Source organism: Trypanosoma melophagium, assembly GCF_022059095.1.
Source record: "Trypanosoma melophagium isolate St. Kilda chromosome Unknown ctg21segment0, whole genome shotgun sequence".
Lineage (NCBI taxonomy): Eukaryota > Euglenozoa > Kinetoplastea > Trypanosomatida > Trypanosomatidae > Trypanosoma > Trypanosoma melophagium.
In genome coordinates, this window is record NW_027125151.1 from 369,846 (window position 1) to 395,642 (window position 25,797).

General features: G+C 40.5%; 12 protein-coding genes across 12 annotated transcripts; all 12 read right to left on the reverse strand.

The window, feature by feature from the left end:
- Nucleotides 1–516: 516 nt before the first annotated feature.
- LSM04_000481 (uncharacterized protein) lies at nucleotides 517–3,354 on the reverse strand (the record flags this gene model as incomplete). The annotated part of the gene is made up of 1 exon (XM_067330988.1): nucleotides 517–3,354. The coding sequence occupies one exon, from the start codon at nucleotides 3,352–3,354 to the stop codon at nucleotides 517–519; it is 2,838 nt and encodes a 945-aa protein (XP_067191877.1).
- Nucleotides 3,355–4,664: 1,310 nt separating this feature from the next.
- LSM04_000694 (uncharacterized protein) lies at nucleotides 4,665–4,979 on the reverse strand (the record flags this gene model as incomplete). Its single annotated transcript, XM_067330990.1, has 1 exon — nucleotides 4,665–4,979. The coding sequence occupies one exon, from the start codon at nucleotides 4,977–4,979 to the stop codon at nucleotides 4,665–4,667; it is 315 nt and encodes a 104-aa protein (XP_067191881.1).
- A 628-nt stretch (nucleotides 4,980–5,607) lies between these two features.
- On the reverse strand, nucleotides 5,608–7,143 carry LSM04_000945 (Initiation factor 2B-related; the record flags this gene model as incomplete). Its single annotated transcript, XM_067330991.1, has 1 exon — nucleotides 5,608–7,143. One exon carries the CDS (start codon nucleotides 7,141–7,143, stop codon nucleotides 5,608–5,610), a length of 1,536 nt encoding a protein of 511 aa, XP_067191884.1.
- Nucleotides 7,144–8,233: 1,090 nt separating this feature from the next.
- On the reverse strand, nucleotides 8,234–10,171 carry LSM04_002821 (uncharacterized protein; the record flags this gene model as incomplete). Its single annotated transcript, XM_067330992.1, has 1 exon — nucleotides 8,234–10,171. One exon carries the CDS (start codon nucleotides 10,169–10,171, stop codon nucleotides 8,234–8,236), a length of 1,938 nt encoding a protein of 645 aa, XP_067191915.1.
- Nucleotides 10,172–10,692: 521 nt separating this feature from the next.
- Nucleotides 10,693–11,649, reverse strand: LSM04_008455 (Protein of unknown function DUF2181; the record flags this gene model as incomplete). The annotated part of the gene is made up of 1 exon (XM_067330993.1): nucleotides 10,693–11,649. One exon carries the CDS (start codon nucleotides 11,647–11,649, stop codon nucleotides 10,693–10,695), a length of 957 nt encoding a protein of 318 aa, XP_067192028.1.
- Nucleotides 11,650–12,079: 430 nt separating this feature from the next.
- LSM04_009053 (Actin-related protein 2/3 complex subunit 2) lies at nucleotides 12,080–13,102 on the reverse strand (the record flags this gene model as incomplete). Its single annotated transcript, XM_067330994.1, has 1 exon — nucleotides 12,080–13,102. One exon carries the CDS (start codon nucleotides 13,100–13,102, stop codon nucleotides 12,080–12,082), a length of 1,023 nt encoding a protein of 340 aa, XP_067192038.1.
- Nucleotides 13,103–13,389: 287 nt separating this feature from the next.
- On the reverse strand, nucleotides 13,390–13,863 carry LSM04_007634 (uncharacterized protein; the record flags this gene model as incomplete). The annotated part of the gene is made up of 1 exon (XM_067330995.1): nucleotides 13,390–13,863. The coding sequence occupies one exon, from the start codon at nucleotides 13,861–13,863 to the stop codon at nucleotides 13,390–13,392; it is 474 nt and encodes a 157-aa protein (XP_067192017.1).
- A 1,243-nt stretch (nucleotides 13,864–15,106) lies between these two features.
- LSM04_001426 (Nucleoside phosphorylase domain) lies at nucleotides 15,107–16,180 on the reverse strand (the record flags this gene model as incomplete). The annotated part of the gene is made up of 1 exon (XM_067330996.1): nucleotides 15,107–16,180. The coding sequence occupies one exon, from the start codon at nucleotides 16,178–16,180 to the stop codon at nucleotides 15,107–15,109; it is 1,074 nt and encodes a 357-aa protein (XP_067191891.1).
- A 1,325-nt stretch (nucleotides 16,181–17,505) lies between these two features.
- On the reverse strand, nucleotides 17,506–18,657 carry LSM04_007253 (Mitochondrial substrate/solute carrier; the record flags this gene model as incomplete). The annotated part of the gene is made up of 1 exon (XM_067330997.1): nucleotides 17,506–18,657. The coding sequence occupies one exon, from the start codon at nucleotides 18,655–18,657 to the stop codon at nucleotides 17,506–17,508; it is 1,152 nt and encodes a 383-aa protein (XP_067192007.1).
- An 826-nt stretch (nucleotides 18,658–19,483) lies between these two features.
- LSM04_006543 (RNA recognition motif domain) lies at nucleotides 19,484–20,854 on the reverse strand (the record flags this gene model as incomplete). Its single annotated transcript, XM_067330998.1, has 1 exon — nucleotides 19,484–20,854. The coding sequence occupies one exon, from the start codon at nucleotides 20,852–20,854 to the stop codon at nucleotides 19,484–19,486; it is 1,371 nt and encodes a 456-aa protein (XP_067191992.1).
- Nucleotides 20,855–21,354: 500 nt separating this feature from the next.
- LSM04_006914 (CH-like domain in sperm protein) lies at nucleotides 21,355–24,372 on the reverse strand (the record flags this gene model as incomplete). The annotated part of the gene is made up of 1 exon (XM_067330999.1): nucleotides 21,355–24,372. One exon carries the CDS (start codon nucleotides 24,370–24,372, stop codon nucleotides 21,355–21,357), a length of 3,018 nt encoding a protein of 1,005 aa, XP_067191998.1.
- A 527-nt stretch (nucleotides 24,373–24,899) lies between these two features.
- LSM04_004119 (uncharacterized protein) lies at nucleotides 24,900–25,631 on the reverse strand (the record flags this gene model as incomplete). Its single annotated transcript, XM_067331001.1, has 1 exon — nucleotides 24,900–25,631. The coding sequence occupies one exon, from the start codon at nucleotides 25,629–25,631 to the stop codon at nucleotides 24,900–24,902; it is 732 nt and encodes a 243-aa protein (XP_067191946.1).
- Between the last annotated feature and the right edge of the window lie 166 nt (nucleotides 25,632–25,797).

Consider the following 25,797-nt stretch of genomic DNA (forward strand, 5'->3'; position numbering starts at 1 on the left):
TCTCTCTTCTTCTTCCTTTGGTTTATAGAAATACCTTTACTTATTATCTCTCTTTTTCAGTGTCTTCACCTTGCAGTACTTCCTTGCCTCGTTTCGTTCCAAATCACACGCACACACACACACACAAAAAAAAAAAAAAACAGGGACAGCGCACAAAAAAAAAAAAAAAATGAGAAACATTACATACTGATGAACATTACAGAACTTCAGTCTCATTTCTCCCTCTTCCACCCCTTCTTTTGCTTTTATTATTATTATTATTATTATTATTATTATTATTATTATTATTATTATTATTATTCGTCAGCGGTCAGATCTTTTTTCCCCCTTTCTTCTGTTTTTTTTAATATTTCTTTTACGTTCGTGTTTTTTTTTATCTTTTTGCGTTCTTCACACACACACACACTCTCTCTCTCTCTCATATATATATAGAGTGTTTCTTTCATCATTGGATTTACACAAACAACTATATCCATGCCCATATCAATAGGAATATCTATTCCCATTTATCCTTTGTTACTTTGGTGCACTCTCCACGGCCCGCTGCAGGCCGAGGATGGCACTCACGAGACCGGCGATGGCTCCAAGCGGGTGTAAAATCTCCTCCAACGAGGCATCATTCTTCCCAGTCTCATACCCGCCAAAACAGTACTGAAAGGCGAGAAAGACCTCCGCCATATAACGCACCTGCAGAAGAATAGTGGCAGTCCAGTTGGAGTGGGCCCGCAGCAGCCAAATGTAGTTAAATAGTTTTCGCATTAACCATGGAATAAAGAGAATGGCCACCTCCGCCGTCTCACCAAAAGACTTTGGTTTCGCCGTGCTGCCTAAACTAAAACCATCAACACCACCAGCTCCCTCCCTTAACTTTGTATGCGTACCGTTACCATTCGTCATTTTACCACTTTGTCGAGATGATGATAATTTGTTGTTATTGTGATTGTATGATCGTCGTTGATATTGTTGATTATGTTGATCGTGTTGTTGTTGTTTTTCTTCCGCTTCACGTGATAAACCATCCCCATTGCCCCCGTGCGTCTCTACAAACATACAACCACATATTCGACAAGATGGGGCAATGTGGACAGGATCCGCCGCCTCAAAGTACGCGGGGGAGGAGCAAATGGGTGCCCCAAAGTCAAGATCCACAGGCGGGAAAACGAGATTAGTTTTACGTTGTGCTATTAAACCACGGTATCGAAATAAGGTATCTTCATCATCATCATTTTTGCAATTGCAATGAAACGCGGTACTATGACGTGCGGTGGCATATTTATACCAACCCTCGTCTACTAATCGGATGGTGTTAAGGATTAAATCAATAAGTGAAACGGCTAGCCAAAGCCAATTGGAACGACGTTGTAACACAGGACGATTCTTTTCCACATAAAGGAGATCTAAGAGTTGTTTAGATGAGAGTAATAAAATATCACGCAGTACGCGTCGACCAATAGTTGCAACACTACGAACCCCTAAAAGTAACATGAGAGGTGTACTAAATTGAAGAACTCGTTTTCTCCAATGATCTGGGTATCCCATCTCTTCTGGAAGACTTTGCATATTTCCATAACCCAAACCTTCCTTTTTCTTAAATGCATCTTCACTACTGGAGGAGAAAATAATACCACTTGCATTATAATCACTATCAGGAAGTTCATAATTATCACCATCGTCCATATGATCTGTTGTGGAACCGATATTACGAGTTAAAGTCATCTTATTTCCACTGTTTAAGTTATTGTTACCAGAGTCTCGAGGTGATGGGATAGCATCTCCTAGACGTGGTTCATATGGTAAGGTTTGATATGATGAAATATAACCAGGAAAAGTGGAAATATCATTCACCAATGCATGAGATATATCATCATCCTGCTGCTTAATTTCTACCTTCATCCATGGTCTCATAACAGTTGATTCATCTGCGTGTATACCCTTGTTTTTACTACTGCTGTTCATATGATCCTCCTCATCCGTGTTGTTTACACGTAAAGGTTGAAGAAGTGTTTTGGAAGGAAGTAATGATTCTCGTATTACACGCTGCTTTCCACCATCTAATAGCAATGATGCAGGTAAAGTAGATTGCACAGATGGTGGAGACGATAACACATCTTGTGCTGTGGAGTCTGTTAAATCTTCACAAGGATTATTTGAACCTTTATTATTATTATTATTATTATTATTATTATTATTATTATTATTATTTCCATCATGTAATTCTTCTTCTTCTCCATTTAGTGGTTTTTGATCATCATGATGAAGATGTTGATGTTGTTCTTCTTGCATCTTCTTCATGCTTACTTCGTGAATATTATTAACAATCCTTTCCTTTAAGTAGAAACGACGTGCCGCATCTGGCTCTACTGCACCACTATTATCATTTTCACTTCGCTTTACATTAGCTCTTCCTACAGAAATTGTATACGGAATAGTAGGATGACCCCATGGATGTTCCGCCCGGGCCACACAAGAGAACATATCATCAGTTACGAGAGAATCTAAATTACTAGACTCTCTCCCATCGATGCTATTTTGACTAGTGGATGTGGGTTTCTTTTTCTTCCCATAATCTAATAAGGAATTGGTACCTGGAACATAGAGAAAACGAGCAATAGACGATTTAATCTTCGTTATTAACCCTCTTACCTGGTTACCATGTTTTAACGCAAGTCGATCATATATTTCCTCAAGAAAGAATATATTTAACAACCAACGACCTACTTTAAATAATCCACGTCCATGTCGTATAGTATTGCTATTACGTAAAAAACGTTCTGCCCAGTAATCAGCTAGAGCCTGCGACTCTGGTGAAAAAAGTCCTGGTCGTTTGAGAAAACATATCATTACTTGTAATCCATACTGAAGACATTTAAATAACTTATCTCGTCCTTCAGATGCTGTCAGTACGTATAAAAAAGTACTACGAGGAAGATCATTTGGAATTAATACCCCAAGCGCATCATCATCCTCATTATTATCCTGAAAATATCCTTCCACCCGTACCTGAGTTCTCCCTAAGTTATCACGTGCCCGCAGTGACTCGGATTCTTCCTCCACTTCCATCTCTGCACCACCCAACCTTGCCGGGTAAATGATCGTCATAAAGGGATCCATCGGGGATGAGTTGGTCGCCGTGTTGGATAGCAATGCCCCCATTGCCTGTTCGTTCATGGACTCTGCGCTATTGCGAAACGCAATTTCAGGCAATTCTGTTGTGCGGCGGCTTAGCGTTGGGGATGCTAGAGAAAGTGCACGTGGTGTGGGGAACCGACGGGCTCGAAGTGTAGGTTGATCCGAGGGAATTTTCTCCTGGCCTGTTTTTGTGTGAAGGGACATATCGTTCAGTTTATGATCCATTAGGGATGTAGTAAATGTGGTGTAGTCAGGGAGTAATAAATAAGTATATATATATATATATATATATATATATATATATATATTTATATTGCTTTCTTTTACTTCGTCTTTTGTATTTCTTTTATTGTTTTCGTTTCTTGTTGTTCTTCTTTTTGATGTTGCTGTTGTTATGGTTAGATTTATCGTTTGGAAACTAAAGTCTGAATATCGCGTCTCCGACTCTGCTGCTAATGGTACCACAAATACTGTGGTTTTTTGAGTATATTTTGCTCCTATAACTTCACACTCTGACCTTTTGCTATATATATATATATATTATATAGGGCGGTTGTATGTTTGCGTTTGTGCTCGCGCACAAAGAACAAAAAAAAACAAGCAAAAAAGAAAAGGAAGAATAATTGAAAGGGAAGTCTTCTCCTTGCGAGCCACTATATATATCTTTCCGTAGTAAATAAAGAAGAAAAAAAAACAAAAAGGGGGAAATAATAAAATAAAGGGAGCAATAACAATAGAACAGGAGAAAGAACTCAAGAATAAAATAAAAAGAATACACATATATATATCTCTGGAGCTTCTTATGCGTTTTTGTGACTCATTCTCATTCTCTTTTTTTTTTAAACTATCCTTTCATTTCTGCGTATGTATGATTGGATCGTTTTTTTTCTTTCTTTCCTTCTTTTTCTTTCCATCACCTTTCCGTTGGTTTTGCTTTTCTTCATCTTAAATAATAAATGCAGATATTTTACTCTCATTACACACACGCACACATACACGTACCCAAGCACGAGAAGCACAAAAGATAGATAGATAGATTGAGATAATCATCTACACGTACTTAGCAACCATCATAATAAGAATAAACAATAAATAATGGCACTAAAAACAACAAGTATCCCCATAGCAGTTCATCCATACATGCATTACAATACAGTGAATCTGCACAGTGGATGTGAGTTATATGTATGTAGCCAATATCGCTCTCTCTTTTCTTCTCATGTTCCTCGTTCCCCTCATTCTCTCTGTGGGTGCATGGAAGTATATTAAACATTACGTGGATGAGTGAAAATCAAGAAAAAGAAAGACAAAAACAAAGGGAGAAACAAAAAGCAAAGAAAAAAGAAAGAAGGAAAAAAAAGGGAGACTCTCTGTATAGAATACACTCATAACTCTTCCCTTTATATATATATATATATATATATATATACTCTTCTTTCCTTCCTTTCTCTCTTTCTACTATTCCTTCTCTCCTTTTCCTCCCTCTTTCTTTCCATTTCCTTTCTCTTCCCTTCCCTTCCCTTCCCTTTTTCTGTCTACGCTACAGCGGCCACATACTCCGTGGCATTCGCCGCCGCCACTCGTTTCCGCTGCGGTGCACTTCCCGGCTCATACGCGGGGAACTTCGCCTCCCGCTCCTGCTCGTCCTCCATCCCGCTGTAGTGCAGCCACGCCAGCCCGAACCGCTCCGGGTCCTGCGTGTCCATCGCCATATTAAACACAAAGAAGAGGGCCATCGGGGCGGCGAAACTCAAATAGACGGAACCGACGTGGCTGACATAAGACTTGAGGGATCGCCATGGGGCGGCCCAGCGACTCTCGTTCTTTGCAGAACCGCTATCAATCATCATGATGTTTATATTTATATGTGGGGAAGTGTGTTTAGACGTACACCCTAATACCTCTTTTTGTTGGAAGGGTAATAAAAGGGGGAAATTAAAAAAAAGAGAGAAAGAAGAGTTTAGAGAAGAGCCACAAAAAATAAAATAAAATAAATGAAAGCGTATAAAATAGAAATTAAAACACGTGAGCAAAAGAACAAACACCTACACACACAAACACCTACACACAAAGGAAGAGACACGGAACGGAGGAGAAAAAAAAACGAAAATAGACAGCAAGAATAATAGAAGAAGAAACCATCCAAGCAAGGATTTTTTTCTTTTTACTCTCTCTTTTGGAGGGAAGCGAGTAGATCCTTTTGAAGCGAACGTATGTATTCATAACACATTACAAGCGTACCATTTTTCTGGTGGGTCTCCCTTTTTGTTTCCCCTCTATATATGAGTACTTTGTATTTGGCGTTTATTACCAGCTATTCACGTTTTTCTTCTTCTAATTCTTCATATCGTTCAATTCTTTTCTTTCTTTTCTTTTTCTTTTACCTCTTTTTTTTCTTCGGCAACTCTTCTTGTTGTGTTTATTCTTCTTCTACTCTGTAGTGTACCCCTCCCCACCAAATATATATATAGATCCCTCTCAATCCTCTGGGTTATAGTTTTCTCGCACGACGCGGTGAATCTGCGATGGCGTGTACTCCGACTCATTCGTTGCGTAGAGTGTGACGAGTTCAGGCGGCACATATTCCGTTACTGGAGAGTGAACTGTGAATGCCCCAACATTATCAACATTTACACCATATGGTGTGGGCAGTACCTCACCGGGGGAACCGTATGTATTCCACGGTATCTCCTGTGCACTCGAGCGTGAGATCTTCACTAGACTGGTGCAATACGCATCCCGTGGGTAATAAGGCGACATCTTAAGTGTTATCGTAGCCACAAGTACGGGCACCGCAAAGTGTTTGGCGGCAATACAAAGTGGATGTGTACCAATAGGCGCGAGAAGTCCACCATTAGCGAGAACACTTTCTACGCCAATGAGTACCTTTGTACATGTTCCCATCACCGCAAAGGCGGAGCTATCGGGAAGTACCTGCACAAAGGTGTGATTGGCGAGTTCTGCTGCGAGTTGTTGGGCGCCATTTCCGGAATGTGGGGCACTTTCAAGTATAATAACTTTAAACGCCATTCCATTCTTAAGTGCATGCAGCAGATAATGACGTGTGGTGTTACTACTACCAAGTGTGATGACGGTGTCGGTGGGGTGCAGCTGTTTGGGTGCCCGACTGCAGAGTTCCTCACACATTCCCTCAATCTCCGCCCGAAATGCCTGAATTCGCTCGAGTACACTGTCGAAAAAGTCCCCGAGACGCACAGGGAATTGTGTTCCACTCTCTACATCCTCCGCCTCACGTTGATCAGGCGCACGGCGTAGTGTTTGTCTACCAGGAATTCCAATAGCCATAATAGAGTCATGCGGCGCATGCTCATCTGCGGTACAGCTGTTAGTGAGATCTATGAGTTTGTCAAGCTCAGCGCTGCTTACCGTGAAACGCTGCGAAAGACCTCTACGTGAAACAAGCGGACGTTGAAGTCGCTCCTCACTTCCCAATAAACTCTGTGGTGAACCCAATATAGCATCCCCACGACTACATGATCGAAGTCGTTGTTGTACTTGTATTGGCTGATCATCATCCTCATCACTTTCACTTCTGGCTAATTCATTAAGTTGCTGTACCGCCAGCATCTCTAACTCTGGGGCACTCGCCGTGTTTTCCGTTGCCGCACTTCGAATAAATGATAACACACGCCGTGTAACGTTTGTTAACAGTAAAGTGCCAAACTGAGCACGCAACACGGCCTCACCTGCAAATGAGATAAGCCATAAAAGTCTTTGAACTTGAGTCGTCGCCACTACATCTGCAGGGTAATTTTCCTGTAGCATTTGATTACCAATACTATCCCGTTTCTCTTCATACTCCTTAAAGAGAGTGACTATTGTATGCATAAGTTGTACCGTTTCACACGCTGCCGTCATGGAGAAACTCCGTCCATCTCTTACACCCAACTTACCACGACGAACATTACTTATAAATGTTTCAATATTGTCTCCGATGGCATTCATAAGAGACGTTGGCTCCTCCACGATACCCGGCGTACGTGATTCCAGCATTTTTTTTTGTTTTCTTTTCCTTCGTGTCTTTATACGTGTTTAATCTCTTTACACCCAATGAAGAGAAAGTAAAATCAGCAGCACAATTAAAAAAAAAATGATTATATATTTGTATGTGTGTGCTTCCCTCACTTTCCTCTCCCTTGTCTCTCTCTCCTTGTTTAACTTTCGTGTTTTGACTCTTATTGGCTCCGTTAACTTTTTGTTTTCTTTCGCTGTTGTTCCCTTTTCAACAGTATTCGGCAGTCACTTTCCACTTGTATTATTTTTATTATCCACACCCAACACCGTGTAATTGCAATGTTTTTTTTTTTATTGAGACCTTTTTTTTCTTTTTTCCTTACACCTCTGTTTACACTCTTATGTTATTTTTTATTTCCCCCTTTTGTAAAACAAGGTGCGGCAAAAATATAAACGAAAAAAAAAAAGAGAAAGATAAATACTGTACTGTAAAGTTCAGAAAGGTTCATACAGAAAAAGGTTATTTCAAACCATAAAGTTCCAAAAGGAAAGAAAGGGGGAAGAAAAAACGAAAAGAATATTGAGAAATACGGTAATTGTAATAAACATCATAAGAGGAAACAAAAAAAAAAAATGGTGCATGTTCTTTCTCCTTGGTCTTTATCTATCTATCTATACCTCTTCTCTTAAAACCAATTAAAGAAAACAGCGCTTTTCATTCCGATTTTCTCACACTCCCTCTATTGTCTCATCTAGACAATGAAAAAAAAAGAATCCCTTCACTCTCTCTCTCGTTCTCTAAGTAAAACAGCAGCAAAAAAAAAAATATCATGAAAAAAAAAGATGCGAAAAGTAGCTAATATTCACTACGCCCAACTTACACAAAGATAGATAAAGAGAGATAAATAAAAAAGAAAAGAGAGAGCAAGAAAAAAAAAAAAGAAAACATCACATATATATATATATATGCAGACATCACCATCACTACTGTGTTTCCTTTTTTTTCTCTCTTTCTCTCTTCAGTACTCCAAGAGGCACATCATATTAAACTCTTTCCTACTTCTATTTTTTCCACATATTTCTAATCTCTTTCCCCATTTCTTCCTCTTCCTCTTCTAAAGCATCGACATTAGCGTTGCCGTTCTTCCCGCTGTCGTCGTCTAACTTCTCGCCGCACCACAACGGCGGCTAATCGTTTAATCTGTTCCCGGCCGAGTGGTGCATCAATGTCTAATAAACTCATTGCCCGACCACCACTCTTAACAACTTCATCCTCGTGCGATGGCGTTGAGGAAATGGAGAGACTCTGCTCCGTGGATGCACCGCTTGGCACAATACCATCATAACTGCCAGCACTGCTTCTTCTGCTACTCGTATGACTATTACTTTTACCCACATCGCCGTCTAATAATAAATCGCGAATGGGAGTCACCGCATCTGGATTAGATTGCATGACGGTGTTTGGTGAAGTCTTATGGGCGTGTTTTAAGTGCACACGTGTGTTATTAGACGGCACAATCACCATAGCGGGAACCACATCCATCTCTGCATTGTCATGCCCCACACTCTCATCTGCGAGTGAGAGGAGTTTCTCCTGTACAATTTGTAAATGGCTAACGAGATTGTCTGGTTGTGTGGGTGGGAAATGCACTTCTGGGTGATAGACTACAAGTGCGGCCGCCAATACATCCACACGACGCATCACCTCTGCAAGTAATTGCTGTAATTGTGCACTTGTCCTCATCGCCTCATCACGTGTACGTTCGGCATCTTCAATAGATAGTAATAACTCATCACGCAATGCGGGTGTAATAGGTGGTGGGGCAAGACCACAGTGTCGACGTTGCCGTACTTTATCCCTTAATTGCCGAACGTCATTACGCAGTTTTTCGTATCGTGATTTCTCCACTCGTATTTGTTCCTGCAGTTGTACGCGTGTGGCGTACTCCAATTCATACTTTGTGGTGAGTTCCTCAAGTGTTGTGGATTCCGTTGCCTGCATCATATTACGAAATGCCACTTCATACGCACGTACGCGTTCTTCATTTTCTGGGGAATCATCGAGTGAGTTAAAACTGTTATCCAATCCGCCATTTTCCCGTTGTTGTTCCATAGAAAGCGCAATACGCTCCATCGCACTAACAGAACGTTGACGACGTTGACGAACAGCATGCCGTTCTGTCTGTGCCTCATCCATCCGCTGCTGTTCATATTCCATCTCATGCTGTAATTCCACCTCACACTGCTCTAGTCGTTGGGTCTCTTTAAGGAGTTGTTCCACATGTTCTCGACGATCGGCGAGGGCTTTATCTTTTAATGTTCGCGTTTTTAGAAATGACTCTTTAAATTTATTCAATTCTTCGCGAACGTATTGATAATCGGAATTTGTATTTCTATACATCACTACAAGTCTTTCGTAATCTTTACATCGAGCATTAAGGTCCGCTTCCAGGGCAAAGACTCGTGCCTCACGACTAATACCCTCCATACGCAACTGATCAAGCATCTCTTCATAACTCTTCTTAATAGACATCACACACTGCTGTTCTGAGAGTGTTGTGTCTAACTGTTTCTCAAGTTTTTGAATCCGTAAAGCTACACTCTGACTTCCACTAATAGATTCTCGCAGTGGTGACTGCAGTTCTTCCGTCTGCTCTTTACTGAGCTGGTGTTCACGCTCCTCTTTACGAATTTCTTCTTCAAGCTTTTCAATTTGATGCACCATTCTATTTAAACGTCGAATGGCAACAAAACGACGCTGCTCGAGATGTTCCATTTCCGTTTCTGTTACATCGCCACCGCCGGCCCGAATTGTACGCAGATGTGTATTCTCATCATGCATTTGTCGTATTGCCCGACGGTTGGCGGCCAGTTTGCGTTGATACTCCAACTCCAGTTTCGCATATTGGGCACTGAGTTCCTTAAGGCGTTGGGTGTAAAAAGTGACATCGTCTTGTGGGGCTTCCTGCACGACGGCCCGCTTCACACGTGCACTGCCAGCACGATTGGCGGGTTTGCCTTTTGTCTCTGGACGTACTCCATGAGAGGCACTGTGGTGTCGCTGCATCTGTGTAATATAAATATATAAATATATATTTCGGTATTTATTTATTTATTTATTTTTTTATATTCTTTCCTGCAGCGTAAAACTAGGTGTATGGGTGAGGGAACTAGGACGGATAGGGCACTATTTGTGTGATCTTTTTTTTTCTTTCGGATTTACACTTCTGTACTGAAAAATTTGGGAAAGATAAGGGGAATATACCTCTCTCTCTCTATTTGTTTGTTTATGGAGTTCTTTTTTCTTTTCCTTTTCTTCTCTGTTGAACTTCTTCTAGTTTACCTTTTCTGCTCTTGTGGTGTATTTTCCCTTCCCCCTTTCACCCACTGCAAGGCCTTGAACTATCTTAACTACCGAAAGAAGAAAAGAAATACAGATAGAGAGATAATTGAATTGAGATGGCTATATGTATATATACATATAGAGAGAACACTGATGTTTCAGTTTCATGTATTTATTTACCTTCTCTTTTCTCAAAAAAAGAAAAAAAACTGATGTAAAAACAAAAACAAAAAACAAACAAGGAATCAATCCACATCAATTGTACACGTAGGAAAACGTGATTTAGCCATAGCAATATCTTTATCTTTGATTATTTCACTCCTTGCACGCCAAAAAGTAAGAAAACACGGTGGGACCTCATTATCAACGGTAAATAAACAACTTGCCTCTCGCAGTAACTCATCAAATGTCTCCCAAAGAGAAGTATACACTTCGTTTTTATTCTTAATATTATTATTACTACTATTGCCACTAATACACTTATCCTCTTCACCAAATACAGCACTATAGCGTACTGCAAAGGTAATACACGATGGTCGAAAATGCCACTTCTCTTCAAATGCTGCAAGGCGTTGTAGAAAAACTCGCATATTGTAAATATCATTTACATCATACATTCGAAACCCATCTGGGAGGACCCAACCGAATGAAAGACCAAATCCAAGTTTATCTACAACTGTATAAATCATCTTATGAAGCTCGATTTGAGGGAGTGAAAGAAACGATAATCCATTTTTACTTACTGGCAGTACGGCGGAATTAGCAGCCATAACAACATCGGCATTCCACCAGAATGAAAAACACCTGCATAATGTTTTATACCACTCATTTGATTTGGTAAACAATTCATATGTTAATACTGCAGCAGTGGGATCCTTAAAATCAAACTTCACCACACCTATACGCCTTCTTTGTGTCTGTTGTACTATTTCAGCAAGCGTTTCAAGCCACTCTGTGAGTTTAACCACTGAATCCATTATGGGTATAGCATTATCTACAGGAAATGGATCGTGGCGAAGTACCGGAATCTCTCTATTAGGAAGTACGCGTACATCTACTTCAATACCCAACACCTCTTCTTGTTGTGATTCTGTGTTATGTGTTAGATGAGTCTTAACAGCATGTAGTGCAGTGAGTGAATTCGCAGCGTGTAGCCATTTTTCGGGTGTTTCTCTGTTTGCAACAGAAGAACCGTCGAACATATTATATATATATATATATATATATTTAAACGTTGTCGTTGATTTTTTTTATTTTTTATTTTGCTTTAGATGAGAGTCTCTCTAGAAAATGGTATTTCTCTTCCTTGGATCAAGAGATAACCGTGAAAAATGTTGCAGCATTCCAGGCAACTGCTATAACCATAAATAAACACAGAAACACTATACCACATTAAAAGGAAAGAAAGAAAAATAACGAAAGAAAATAAATAACAGATAAACGATTTCCCGAGAATAAAACACAAGAGAGCAAATGCATACAAACAAAAATCGAACTCAATTTCTTTTTTTTTCCTTTCTTTTTTTTTCCCCATACTCTGACTCACTCAATCATGTTTTCTTCTTTTCCTTTTCCTTTCTCTTTTTTATTCACAGACACAGACACACATATATATACTCACGATAATAAACCTTAATGAAGGGTAATCTTAGCTTTCCCAGTCGAACTAGTTTTGGCTCTATTTAACACCTGCAAACTTGACTCCACCCGTTTTCGCATCATTCCATGCATATACGTTCGACCGGCGTGAATGTGATACGCAAGTGTACTGCGAAAGTTCACTAATTGTGTGACGGTTTCCACCAAATGTTCCATTGGCTCCATCTGCCGACGAAAAAGCTGAAAACTACACCAAAACACATTCGAATTCCCACCAACCTCACTAGTGGATAAAAGAGATAAATTGTTTGGAATCGACTCTGGTGGTTTACCGTATTCAAACACAAATGCGGGGGCGGCACTAATCTCCCGTTGTAACTTCTTCGCATCCATCATTGCCTGCAGAAAGTGCCGCATAAACACCGCATCATCTTTACTAGCCGCCCGCAGTGCAATGACCACAATAAAATTCCCCCTATGACTGTAGAGCAGCATCTCCTCTCCGGTGTGGTGGTGCAGTACCACTGGCTTTACCGTCTCTGGGGACTGGCAGTACACGTCACACTGGTGTGAAAAGACGGGAATGTAACTCCAAATACGCAATTGCGATGCCGCCCGCAGTGCGGCTGTGCGGGTTTCTGCAGAGAGAGTGGCTGGGAGATGCACTTCGGCAATAAACTTCCCATCACTGCGGTTGTGGGCATGTGGTTTCACAAACTTTCGCAACGCCGATGGGAAGAGAAGTGGGAGAACTTCATCAAAGTTGGAATGAATGTTCAGTTCTTTAAATGGGGTGCTGTGCTGAAGGGCAATAGTGATGGCGGCGGCTAAAGGAGTAGATATGGCGATATGTGTATTACCGTCGCCATTGCTATCTGTGGATTCTTTCTTTGTTTCTACTGTTGGGGATGATGAGGGATTTTGTAATTGAACTTGTATATAATATTCACAGCCATCAAAGTCGCGGACAACAGACGTGGGTGTTTTATTCGCTCCAGATATAATACGATCAACAGTGGCCTCAATAGACGGGTGTATCTTCTCTAGTAAATGCATGTTTGGAACTACTGTTAAATACAATAAGCAAATGAAATAGATAAATAAATAAACGGTATATACAGGGATATATATATAGTTATATTCCTTTGATTGAATAAAGAATATAAAGGGACCGAAAAAGGGGGAAAAAAGAAAACAATAATATATCAGTTACTCTGTATCATTATTCATAAAATAATGACACTATTACCATCATCATCATCATAGGCATACGCATAATAATAATAATAATAACAATAATAATAATAATAATAATAATAATAATAATTACAATACAAGTACACTCAACAGACAAATTCCTTTACACCGCAGTTATCACAAACGAAAAAGTAAAAAACAGGACTTTCCGCATCACATTCTGGAGATTCCACAGACAACACAAATAGCGGACTCTTCTCTGCCACAATACTCCCAGCAGAACACACAGTTTTTCTTGCATTACAACAGCGATGGGCATAAAACGCGGCATAAAATAGCTTCAACAATTCTTGCTTTCGAATACCAGAAAATGCAATGGTTGTATCTCGCTGCAGTACTTCATTATATCGACAGGAACTTTTATTTGTACAGAGATGCTCCATTTCTTTATTTCCATCCATTTCCGTGATTGTGTTGTTTATTTCCCTAACATCATCATTGGGATTAAGTAACAAACCATCACTACACCATGGACACCGCAATCGTCTCTTTAGAGAAGATATTGGAATATTACGATCCTCACGGGTTCGTTTTATTCCTGTGGAAACATTTCTTATCATGTTCAATCATTCGTATACTATTTAGCTTCACGTGAGGACTAGAAATAAATGTTAAGAAGAGTATGGCATAAGCAAAATTAACAGAGAAAGAAAAGAAAAAAAAGGAAATCCCAGTTCGGCAAATACAATACATAAAGAACAAGTAGAAACATATATATATATATATATATATATATATATATATATATAAAGAGAGCGATAGAAACACGCTTGCTACGATAGCTTATGTGTAAATCAATATTGACTCATAATGCTGCGAAGCCTGTAACTAAAGTGAAAAACAAAGAAACAAACAAGAAAAGAGAGAAACTAAGGTATCCCTATTTTTTTTCTTTCTCTCTCTCTCCCTTGCTTCCTATGCACGAGTGAATATGGAATATCAATGCCAGAAACATCCAAAACCTCAGTACAGAAATGTATACACTTTGTGCGGGAACAGGAACAATAGGAGAAGAAAAAAAAAAGCGGAATAATCTTAGCTTTACCTCACCTATGAAAGAGAAAAGAAGAAACAAGAGAAAACAGTGTATTTTAACTCTACTACTCGTAACCCCATATCGTATAAAAAATACAAACAATAAATTGAAATTGTACCAAATATTTATTTATTAAAGAATCCCAAAAACTTACTATTGACACGCTGTTAGGAATGAAAAGAAGTAAAAATATTCCTAATAGTTAAACCCATACACGATATAAAAGTCAGCAAGACTCGATCATTCGTATCGCAAGCTGAGAAAAAAAAAAAAGGAAAAAGAAAAAGAAAATTTTCAGTTCTTCAACACATTTTTTTATTTTTCCCGGTGCATTCTGTGTTGTTTCTCGTACACGAATCTTTACCTAAAACCTTTTTCTTTTCCATATTCCTTGTACAAAATTAATATCCATACACCAGACCATGTCCAGTATATATCAGAACCCTTTGCCCCAAAGCAAGCATCATCCCTTTTACCTTTTTAAATTCAACACGTTTTTTTTTCGTCTTTCCTTACCTTTTTCTCAGTCTGTCTCAATTCGTTTTTTTTTGTCGTTTTAAATAATCAATATTGCAATACCTATTATTTCTCGACACTTTCCCTTTGGATTATCTCATCAACTGTTGTTCTTAATTTATTCTTATTTTGTCGTTTTTTCTTCTTTTGCCTTTAATTATAATGTGGTTGCTCTCTGCATCGGTCTTGCTTTCTTTTCTTTTTTCTTCTATTCTGTACCGTATACAGAATATATATATATATATATATAACTAGAGAGCCACAATCGCATCAAGTGCCACCCGCACCGCATTACGCATACCATTCTTTGTCTGTTCGGCTGTTGCGAATTCCCGCTTCTCGCCCGCCCGCTTCGCCACCACAACACACACTGCGCCTGCATGATATCCCAACACCTGCGACAAATAACAAAGTGCACTCGCCTCCATTTCAATATTTGCCACCTGCTCTGTCCCTTCACTCACGTTAAGGCGCAGACGGCCGAGTTCATCCACCAAATTCGGCACGGCGATGTTATCGCGAAATCGGCCCACCACGCGGCCTTGAGAGGCGTAGAAGCCACTCGCCGTCGCCGTCGCCCCCACCACACACACCTGCGGCATATTATTATTATTATTATTATTATTATTATTATTATTATTATTATTATTAGTGGCAAGTTTGCGATTCAGTGACTCACAGGCATTCACAATACCTTGTGTAATGGCGGGATGTGCCTTCGCGGCGTAAATGTCAATATCCCGCAGTCCTGTGTGTTCGCGTGTGGCTCGTCGTACTTCCTGCAGATCTGCACATGCCGTTAACGCCGGTGCTTTATAAAAGAGACACGTGTTGTCCATCCCAATTGTATAGCGCGTGACTGCGAGGGCAGCGATGGGCATCGTTGGCATTGGAGAGCCACACGTTCCAACACGAATCAATTTCACACTTGCGGGATCAAACAACTCTCCACTATTATTATTAGTGGCAGCTTCACCCACACGTGGACGCCATGTACGCCGCGCCACATCATACTCCTTCAACACATAAATCTCATTCACTACAATCTCCACACTCCCCGTGCCCATGCCAGTACTCACCACAGAGACAGGCGTGCCATTATAAGTCCCAGTCACAATATAAATTTCACGGTGTTCACTGCGGAATTTAATACTGCCGGCATCAAAGAAATCGGCAACGAATGCCACACGGCCGGGATCGCCAACGAGTAAAATACGATCGGCGAGATCGGCACTTTTGCAGTTGAGATGATACGTCACACCGTCTGGGGAGATGGGAAGATCGGGATCTACAGTCGCATCGCTGCCAAAGGTGGGATTGGTCATTTGAAATTAGTGCTTGACTTTATTGTTCTTGTTAATGTAGTAGTAGTAGTAAAGAAAATAATAGATAAGAGATATCCTCTTGATGATGGATAAGAGGATATATTGGATATGATATGACAATAAATGGAGAGAGAGAGAAATAATAAAGAAGAAGAAGCAATGAGGAAATAGAGAGATGAAACAACTTCAATATAGTTATACATATCAAGTGAGTGAGAAGAAAAGAACAAAAGAAGGAAAAGTTATACCTAAAGTAATTATACAATAAAATAACAGAAATATATATACGTATTACCGTAAAAAAAAAAAACGGAAAAATTTTTGAAATATATATATATTTATCTTTTGATTTATAAACTGATGGAGAGCAATAGGATGCAATAAGGTGGAATAGAAAACAAAGAAAGAAAAACTTTTTGTAAATCCACCTTGCTTACCATGTGTAAAATAAACAAAAGTAAGAAATCATTTACTGTTAGATTGCAAACATTGATAGGAAAAAACAGAACAAAAAAAACAAGATTACTGACGAAAACACAAACACAAACACAGAAAAAAAAAAGAAACACCTATTATTGTATAGACTCAATAATTAGCCTCTTTTTCTTTTTTCGAAGACATACAATGTCTGCAAATGAGTTGCTATAATTTTTCTTTCCATTATGTTGTTATTTGGAATTAATAATATATTATAACAAACGGTGCATTTAGACATATAGATGCATACATTTATTAGAAAAAATGAAAATACTCTCAGAAACAAAGATAGAGTATATATTTGGAAACTCACACATAGATACTGAAAAAGAAAAAAAATTAACAAAAAAAAAAGAAAGAAAAAATTTAAAATAAGATAATAAAGAAGCAAAAGTAAATTTCAATGAGAGCCACTCTTTCGCTTGTATATTCGGGAAATATATATACGCAAATATTTCTTTTTTTTCTTTCCCCTATAAATATAATACCTAGAGTATATAAGTGCAATTAGCATCTATTATCCTTTTTTCCCTCATCTATTAATACATATATATCTGCCTCTTCCATTCCTACAACTGTTTTCTTTATTCCATACTCACTCTGCCTGTGCAAGTTTACCCTTCACTCATTTCCTCTCTCTCTCTCTCTCTCTCTATATATATATATATATATATATATATATATATATATATATACAAAATAAACCCCTCTTCATAAATATTATCCCTCCATCCCACACACACACACACAAACCCTCCCTCCCCCTACCCCAACAAAAAAGAAAAAAAGAAACAAAAAAAAAAGTGAGAAGGCAACACAAACAGTAAAACCAGATATTTTATAATCCTTTACACACTCTTCTTCAGATGCGTCTTATCCGACCATAACTTGGCGTACTCATATGATGTAGACGCCAGTACACCATCTATTAAACACGTTCCAACGTTTAGTGCGAGTCCACCGTAGAAACCACGCACGCCACGGGCACGATACAAATCACGTGCAACTCGCCACATACGAGCATTTGGTGTGACTTGCAGATTTGCACGTAAAACCAAATAGGGATTAAACAAAACGGCCGTACTCGCACTAGTAAGGACAGAGGCTGTGGAGTTTAACACGACATTATCGTCTTTTGCCCATAACCACTGCTTCCATGAAGTAAGGAATGAGGCAGAAGAGAATGTATCCTTTTCTTTTAGTTTTAAATCTCTTTGCTTTTTCTGTTCTGCCTCATCCTCTAGAAATCTATCCGCTAATTGATAGAATCGACTCTTCGTATAGCCATACATAGACCACCACACCGCAGTCCACTGACATCCCACTAATAAGGTCGTGCTATATCCAGCAAACACCGTACGCATTCCACCTTCACGGTACATGGAGGATAATGTACGAAACATTCCACTTCTCTGCTGTTTTACATTTCCCCTCACTTTATTTGCCGTCATTTGTCGAAGTGCCACAATACTGAGGGGTAAATGCACCAAACGACATGCCGCATCTGAGATGTATCCAGACACCGCATCTCTTGAAGCGTCACTCTCTAACGGAAGTCTTTCTCGACTGTATTCAAACAACCAAAGATATATCGCCTCACTAATGGCACAGCCTAATGTAAGGGCGGTCATTCCCTGTGTGAGACCACGCAGTCTACCTTCGGAACGGTACACATGACGTACAATCTGCAGAGCTGACATGGAACTGGCAGCACTGCATGTTTGTTGACGTGCTAGTGCAAGATTGAATGGTTGCTGTAAAGCTGTCCGGGCCCAACATAAAGCGGCAGCGTAGAGTAAAAACCGTTTACTATCTAAATCAGAATAACTTCTATTAACGCTATTGGTGTGTTCATGTGGGCCCACTTCAGGGTTATGAGCCAAAACATCGCAAAGCGACGGAATCGCATCACTAACAGCAATAGCAGAACTGCCAGTAGGTCTGGTGGTGTATGTATCCAGCGCGAGACTTTCTTCAGTAACAAGGGTTGATCCGAACATAGCCAAAGAATGCTTTTCTTTATGTCGTTGCTCCTATCGGCCGAAGGACAGTAACGAAAAAGTAAAAATAAGACTCGGAATGTAGAGAATATATATATATATATATATATATATATATGCCTATAATTCTATAGTTCTGTATACAATTACGTATTTAGTTCAAAGTGAGTTTCCTACAAGGAGTGGCTGGCGTATTTCTATGGACTCTAGTTCCAGATTAGCGACCGTTATATTCGCCCCAGAAAAAAAAAAAACACCACCAATCAACACGCCCGCTCGTTATCCTTTTCATTCGATTTATTTTTTGTGGTGAACACAACGGCAAACAAAACACAATAAGAGAAAAAAAGAACAACAACAGTGCATAGCAGGAATTCAAAAAAGTTTAAAGAAAAATCCATAACAACGACAGAGAAATATATATATATATATATATATATACGAAAAAAAAATAAGAAATACAATGAGACTCAGACAGCGGCACATATAATAAATGTATTTATCATAGGAAGGGACAACAATGTACGTTTTTGCGTGAACGTGTATGTAAATATTTCTACAATGTATCCCTTTTATGTATGTATGCATGCATGTCATTGGCTCGATGTTATCGTTTCGTGGATAGCCACTTTCACTTACACGTTATCACGTAGTGTGAATGTTTAAAACTGACACGTCCTTGTACTGCATTTCCGCCAGCTTACTCTCGCATCCTCATCATCCACTTCTTCTCCTACTCATTTTTTTGTTTTTCTTTTTTTTTTAAAAAAAAACTTCATTTTTTTTCTTCTTTTTTCTTCTTGCTCATTCCAGTCTCATTGTCTCTTCACCCTTTCTTAACGCCTGTGCGACGCTTTTGAGTGGGGGAGGAGTTGTTGCCCTTTCGCTTACTTACCACAGGTGAGGCCGTGGTGGTGGCAGTAGTAGTAGTAGTAGTAGTAGTAGTAGTAGTAGTAACAGGAACTGTCTTTTTCTTAATAGGGCCATTGGACGACTTATTTTCCACCTTCTGCCGTTTGGCTTCTCCCGCTGTTGGCAGTGAAGAAGAGACGACTGTGGATTCCACGCCGTTTCCGTTACCATTACCATTACTGCTTCCACCACGACCCACATTCTTCTTATTACTCTTTTTGTTATCATTCTTGCTCTTCTCTTTCTTATCCAGTTGTTCTTTACTCTTCTGCTTCTTGCTTATAATGAGATGCTTTGGTACACTTGCCAACTGCTCTGCGAAGCTGTGGCTCTCGTAGTCAATACCGAGTCGCTTCAAATGTGCATTATTTGCCGTCTCCTTTCGTGCATACTTCACCAATGCCGCAATGGGACTCTTACGGCGTACATCATGCCGCTGCAGTGGTCTTCCGCGTGTGCTGTACACATACGCGAGACGTCGTCGGCGTGCGGTTTTCTCCTTTGTGGGCATTGCACGATGTAATATAACGCGATGTGCCTGCAGAGCGCGGCCGGCGAGAGACATGCCGTGACACTCTTCCACAACAATGGGCAACACCGCGTCTGTGTCGAACTGCACATATGCAATTCCTTTCGACTGGTGTGTGCGGCGACTGCGTACACAGAAGCAATTCAGCACATGAGCACCGAACTGTCCGAGGAATTTGTACAACTGCGGCTCTTGAAACTCCGGTGGGAGAAATCGCAGGCGGAGGGCGGGATAGGCGAGGCGGGTGCCATCGCGTTGGGACTTCTCAAATGGATTTGTTTCCTCCCACGCCGCCTCATCACTCGCCTCACTTTCGGCATCGGCTACATCACTCAAGTCATCCTCGCTGTTGTGGCTCTCATTATCATCATTGCTGCTGTTCTCATCATTGCTGCTGTTGTTTTTATCGTGGAGGTCATCAGAGTCCTCTACATCCTTTTCTTCTTCTTCTGCTGCTGCCTCTTTCTCCTCATCACGGCGACGTTTTTTAGCCTCAATAATACCACTCACCGCCGCACGTTTTGCTGCTGCTGCTGCTGCTGATGATGATGTGTTAGACTTTCCAGCGGATGTCTTCTTTGTCTGATCAACTCCCTCAAAACTCACGCGACGGCGTGGAGCCTTCGCTTCAGTGCGTACGGTGACAGTTTCAACAGCGGCCTTTGCTGCATCTGCCGCCGCCTCGGCGAAACTCTTCTTTGCATTACTCTTCTTGGTAGCGGCCTTCTTAGGTGGCAATTTCTGCTTTAGTCCCATTTTACTAGGTGTGGCCGAGGTGTTCTTCTCGGAAATAGTTAATGCAGATACAAATACAAATTTCAAGCGCGAATATAAGAAAAATGGAGAAGAGAAGCAAAACAAAACTACAAAAAGAGAATAAATAGGAATATCAATACAGTAAAAGATAAGTGGTTTCACAAAAAAAAAAAACTCATGAAGATAGAGAAATACCTTTATATTTCTTCTTCACATGTTTCTCTTCCTTCTGCTGCACGTTACATTTGATTCTTGTTGTTTTTACATACATGTATATGTATGAAAGGCGCGAATACTGTTCATTTTCCCTTCTCTCACTTTCTTTTTTCTTTCCTTGAATTCTTCTTTTTTTCTTACATCTATTTACAGAACAGTAGAGGATTTCCCTCTTCCAAGAGATAAAATCAGCAACTCAGATACACAAACAAAAACTCTTTTTATTTTTTTCTTCTCTTTCTTCTTCAGTCTAGTATTCCCCTCCATTTGGCTTTATAAGCCCTCTACGAGAATACCTTGGTTGATCCACGATTAGCCATACCACTAGGTGGTCGCTTTGGGTGTGTTTCTTGTTCTCCTTGTTGCTTCACTTGATCTTGTCCTGCCGCTCCACCAAAAGATTTATGATACCACAACATTGCCTCTGCTAACCTTTCGGTTGAGTTAGGACTTGCCATGGATGCCTTTCTAGCACCACTACTACTACCACCATTAGCAGCAGCAGCAGCAGATTTCAGTAATGTTTGGCCATCTCTATATAATTCCGTGTACCATCGCAGGACTATCTGTTGAGCCATTCCTGCCATTTGTGCAATGGTGTTTGCTGCTGCGTCTGCCATTGCATCTTTTTGTGAAAATACCATTTCCGCCGCTGCAGCTAGTACGGCGATTTCAGAGTACATATGCTGCATGACAGCACCCCACCGCATGGCCGCGGCTTCTGCAGTAAGAGAGACTGGTCGCTCTGGAAAACCAGAATCGCCTCTACTAGAAACAATAATTCTATACATCCACTTTATACGTTGTGCCGTTTCCTCTGGTACTACACGCTTACGCAAAAGTACTGTAGCCTTCGCCATTATTTGCCGTGTTGACACATTCCCTGATGTCGTAGTAGTAGTAGCAATCGTAGAGAGTGTACTATCTCTTTTACCGTTGGCCTTATCTCCTCCGACATTAGTGGGGGACAAACCCTCTTTAGGGGAAAACACCACAATTACTGCCTCTGCAAGAGCAAGTGGGTAACAGTCCCGCAGTGAACCGTTAACGTGCAGTGGACCAAGCAGTGAACTGTAGAGAGATGCAGATGTATGAGAGCGTCCCAATCGGCCTATTTGACTGCGTGAACGGCCATCTTCAGCGGAACGAGGTGAAAAGAACATCGTCCCATATCCCTCAGGTGCCGCTTTAAGAGTTGTAAGAATACATACAGCGAGTTCATCAGCATTGAAGAGACTTCGCATCTCATCTGTGCTTGAGAATTCATCTAGGCAAAGTGCTAGTTGTTCAGCTATGAAAACTTTCATCTTATTTGATCCAGGCACCTGTAAAGTAAGACGAAGAGCATTCACCATCGCCACCATATGTGTAATCGCACGGGTGCGTAATCCATCATCTTCCTCACCTTCGGCTGCTGTTACTAGCGTGTCGCTCAAAGGAGCACTGAGGCACCTTACAGTTATACGTAACCAAGAAGCACATAAACAGTTAAACAATAGTGAGGCTCCTGTCATACATTCACGTAATAACGGTAAAACAGTGTGGAACAATGTCACAGTTGGACAGCTACTGATTGAACCAAGAGCTGTAGCGAGATGCGCACCAACGAGACGTACTGTGGGTGATTCATGCGAAAGAGCAGCCACAATATTATACCCCGTAATAGCAACTACACCTGTAGTAAGTGCGTCATCTTCACTCACCGTAGACATAGATACCATACTTCCCGAATGCCGTGAGGGAGATCTTGTAGAGCCACAACGAAGCCCATGTGAAAGACGCAGTAATACAGCACGTAGTAAAAGGTAAAAACTACACCTTCCATGAATGTTATTTAATCCCGTTAAAGCATCATACACAGCAGAGAGCAAGTCAGGTAGAAGTTTTACTGCAAGATTTCTATCTGTAGGTAATGCAGCGCAAAGGAGTGATGCGTGAATATCGGCAGTTGGATATTCAAGGGAACACAAGTAAACCTTCGCATACGGTAAAATATCTTCACAGTAAACCGATGCGGTAAGAAAAGCATCAGCATCTGACATACTCGAAAGCAAAGAGGCTATAAATGCATAACGTTGAGGTACTGAATGATTCTCTGTCAGTATTTGTTTCTTCCATCCATCTCCTTTAATATTAACACTAGAGGAACTGTAAGAGGAAGGTAGTCGACTTCGCACCTGTTGATGATTCCAATCATTTTGCTGTTGTTGTTTTTGCGAGGCCGAAGATGGAGTGGCAAGGAAAAGTTCAGCAACTTTTGCAAGAGAGGCCCCGTGTTGAAAGACAGACTCCATCACTTCATTAACACTAGACAAAAGTGTGCTCCAGACACGACATTGCACTAACGCCCCAAGACTCGCTTCTTCACGAAGAAAATAACTTGTAAAGGCTGTAACATCATCACGTACACAAGGCCAATCCTGTCCAGAGGCCTGTTTCCGTATAAGAGATTCAATAATTTCTACTGGTGTATCAATATATATAATACCGGGATATGATCCATCTATTGGTTTTTGATTTTGTTGTTGTTGCTGCTGTTGTTTTAGGTCCCTGTTATCCACAGATTGTGGCTTTTGTTTTTCATGCTTGGGAGGTGGACGCACAACGGTTTGCTGTACTTCTGAGCGACGTAATGAGACGGAAAATCCCATTGGTGGTTTTCTATTATTTTCACCTTTACCCTCTTCAACCGCAGCTGCCGCAGCATCCATAGTTCCTTGATCATCTGTAATAGCTTGAAAAACACGTTTCATTGTTGCTACAGGTGCTGAAACACGATCTGTTCCTCTTATTGCTGCCATACTTCGCACTGGTAGTTCCCGTAGACGCGATGCCACCGCATTAGAGTTATCACCAGACGTTCTGGAGAGATCGACACTTAATGTAGATGGCGCATGAACCGTGGAATGGGCCATAAATGTTTGTGGCGTATCCACCGTTGGTGCCGGTAACGGTGGTGCTTCTACAATAACGCGTCCTGTTAACTGTGTGTATAATTGCCGCAATAGTGAGTTGGCATAGTCCTCGCGACAGGCAATCATTCCATCAATCATACGATCACTGATGGGGCAGTTGTTTCGGGCAAACTCCTTTTGTAACATATTCCAGTTACTCCGCTTATTCGCCTCACTGAGTTTGTCCTCGTAGGAGTGCATGCTTACACTTGCCCAATAACGCGAACAGATAAGTGCGACGAGAAATCCATTTGACAAATCCCGCTTTGGGTAACGCACAGTACGTGGGAGTCGCAGACCACGCATCCATGTAAGGATCTCCCGCGGTATTCCAGCTTCAGAGGACATCTCTTTCTCTCAGTGAAAAGCACAAGGAAAAAAAAAAACCAACAAACAGTCCGAGAGGCCCCTACCCCACAATGTGGGGGATTATTTCGTGAATAGCAATAACAGCAATTAGCACACCAAGACCAAGTAGGAAGTAAGGGAGGGTGCCGCTATACTTTGCCTTTCTTTCCTAATGTGGCCTAAAGAGAGAAAGAGAAACAAAGGAAAAAAAAAAAAACACAACAAATTTTTAACATCCTTTTATTTCAATAATTTTATTTCATTAATTTTGCAGCTTCTTCTTTTTGCTTTTTTTTTCTTTTTTTTTACTGTCTCTCATTTAAAGAGATTAAATATAGACTCCATACGCAGAAATACATAAATCACAACATCAGAATATATACACAAATGCATCAAAAATGATCAGTTCACATGCATGTGTATATATTTATAAACAACACCAACATACAGATAGAACTAAAGGAAAGAAGGAGCAAAATGTCAACCATGCATGCCGAAGAAAAAAAAAAAAGCACTGTCCCATGTTTCTAACGCCCAAGGAAGACATATTGAACAGCATCCCACCAGTCTCTCAGCGTTAATGAAAGTCGCTTCCTATAGTAGTTCCATATAAGCACTATAAGTGGTTTTCGTTTTATTACCCAAGATGGATTTCGTTGTTGTAAACGCCTAATTTCCTCAAAGTGTTCTGCTGTAAATCCATGAGATCCTTCTGACATTTTCAACTCTTCCTTTGCGCGATTGGCTCGTGCTAACGCCTCCCGCTCCATCGCACGTGTCTTCCTCACATAATCGTGAAGTGAGGAAATCTTCTCTTGCAGTTCCTGTTCCTGTTGTTTCTGCGAAAACACGGTTCGACCGCGTTGCCAGGGAAGTGTCCACCCAGCCATACTCAGCGGTGCCCCGGGAGTCACAAACGCCGCCGCCTCCGCCTCCATTTCATCTCGCACGTTTTGACTGCTACTTGCACCATTATGAGTGTTATTACCAGAACTATTATTTCCCTGCGATAAACCCGATGGGGTTATTCCCCTTCGCCCGTCATCTAAAAGTCGCCCGAGCGTTTTGTATGCCTCAGTTACGATAACCATGTGGTCTGCCGAGGCATTAGGTCCATGTTGATCCGGGTGGTGTTTCTTAACTAACTCCACATAACGTTTCTTCAGTATGCGTTTGTCTAGTGGTGGGGCGGTGAATCCCATTACACGACAGGCCTGGCCGACGTTAAGGGTCATGAGACCTCGGGTACGGGTGATCATTGTTGAAAATCTTCACTTCCTTTTCCTTCCCCACTTACCCAGGCCTCTCTTTAAAGCATAATGTATATAATAATAATAATAATAATAATAATAATAATAATAATAATAATAATAATAATAATAATAAATACAGAAAAAAAAGAATAAGAAATGGATTGGAAGAGCT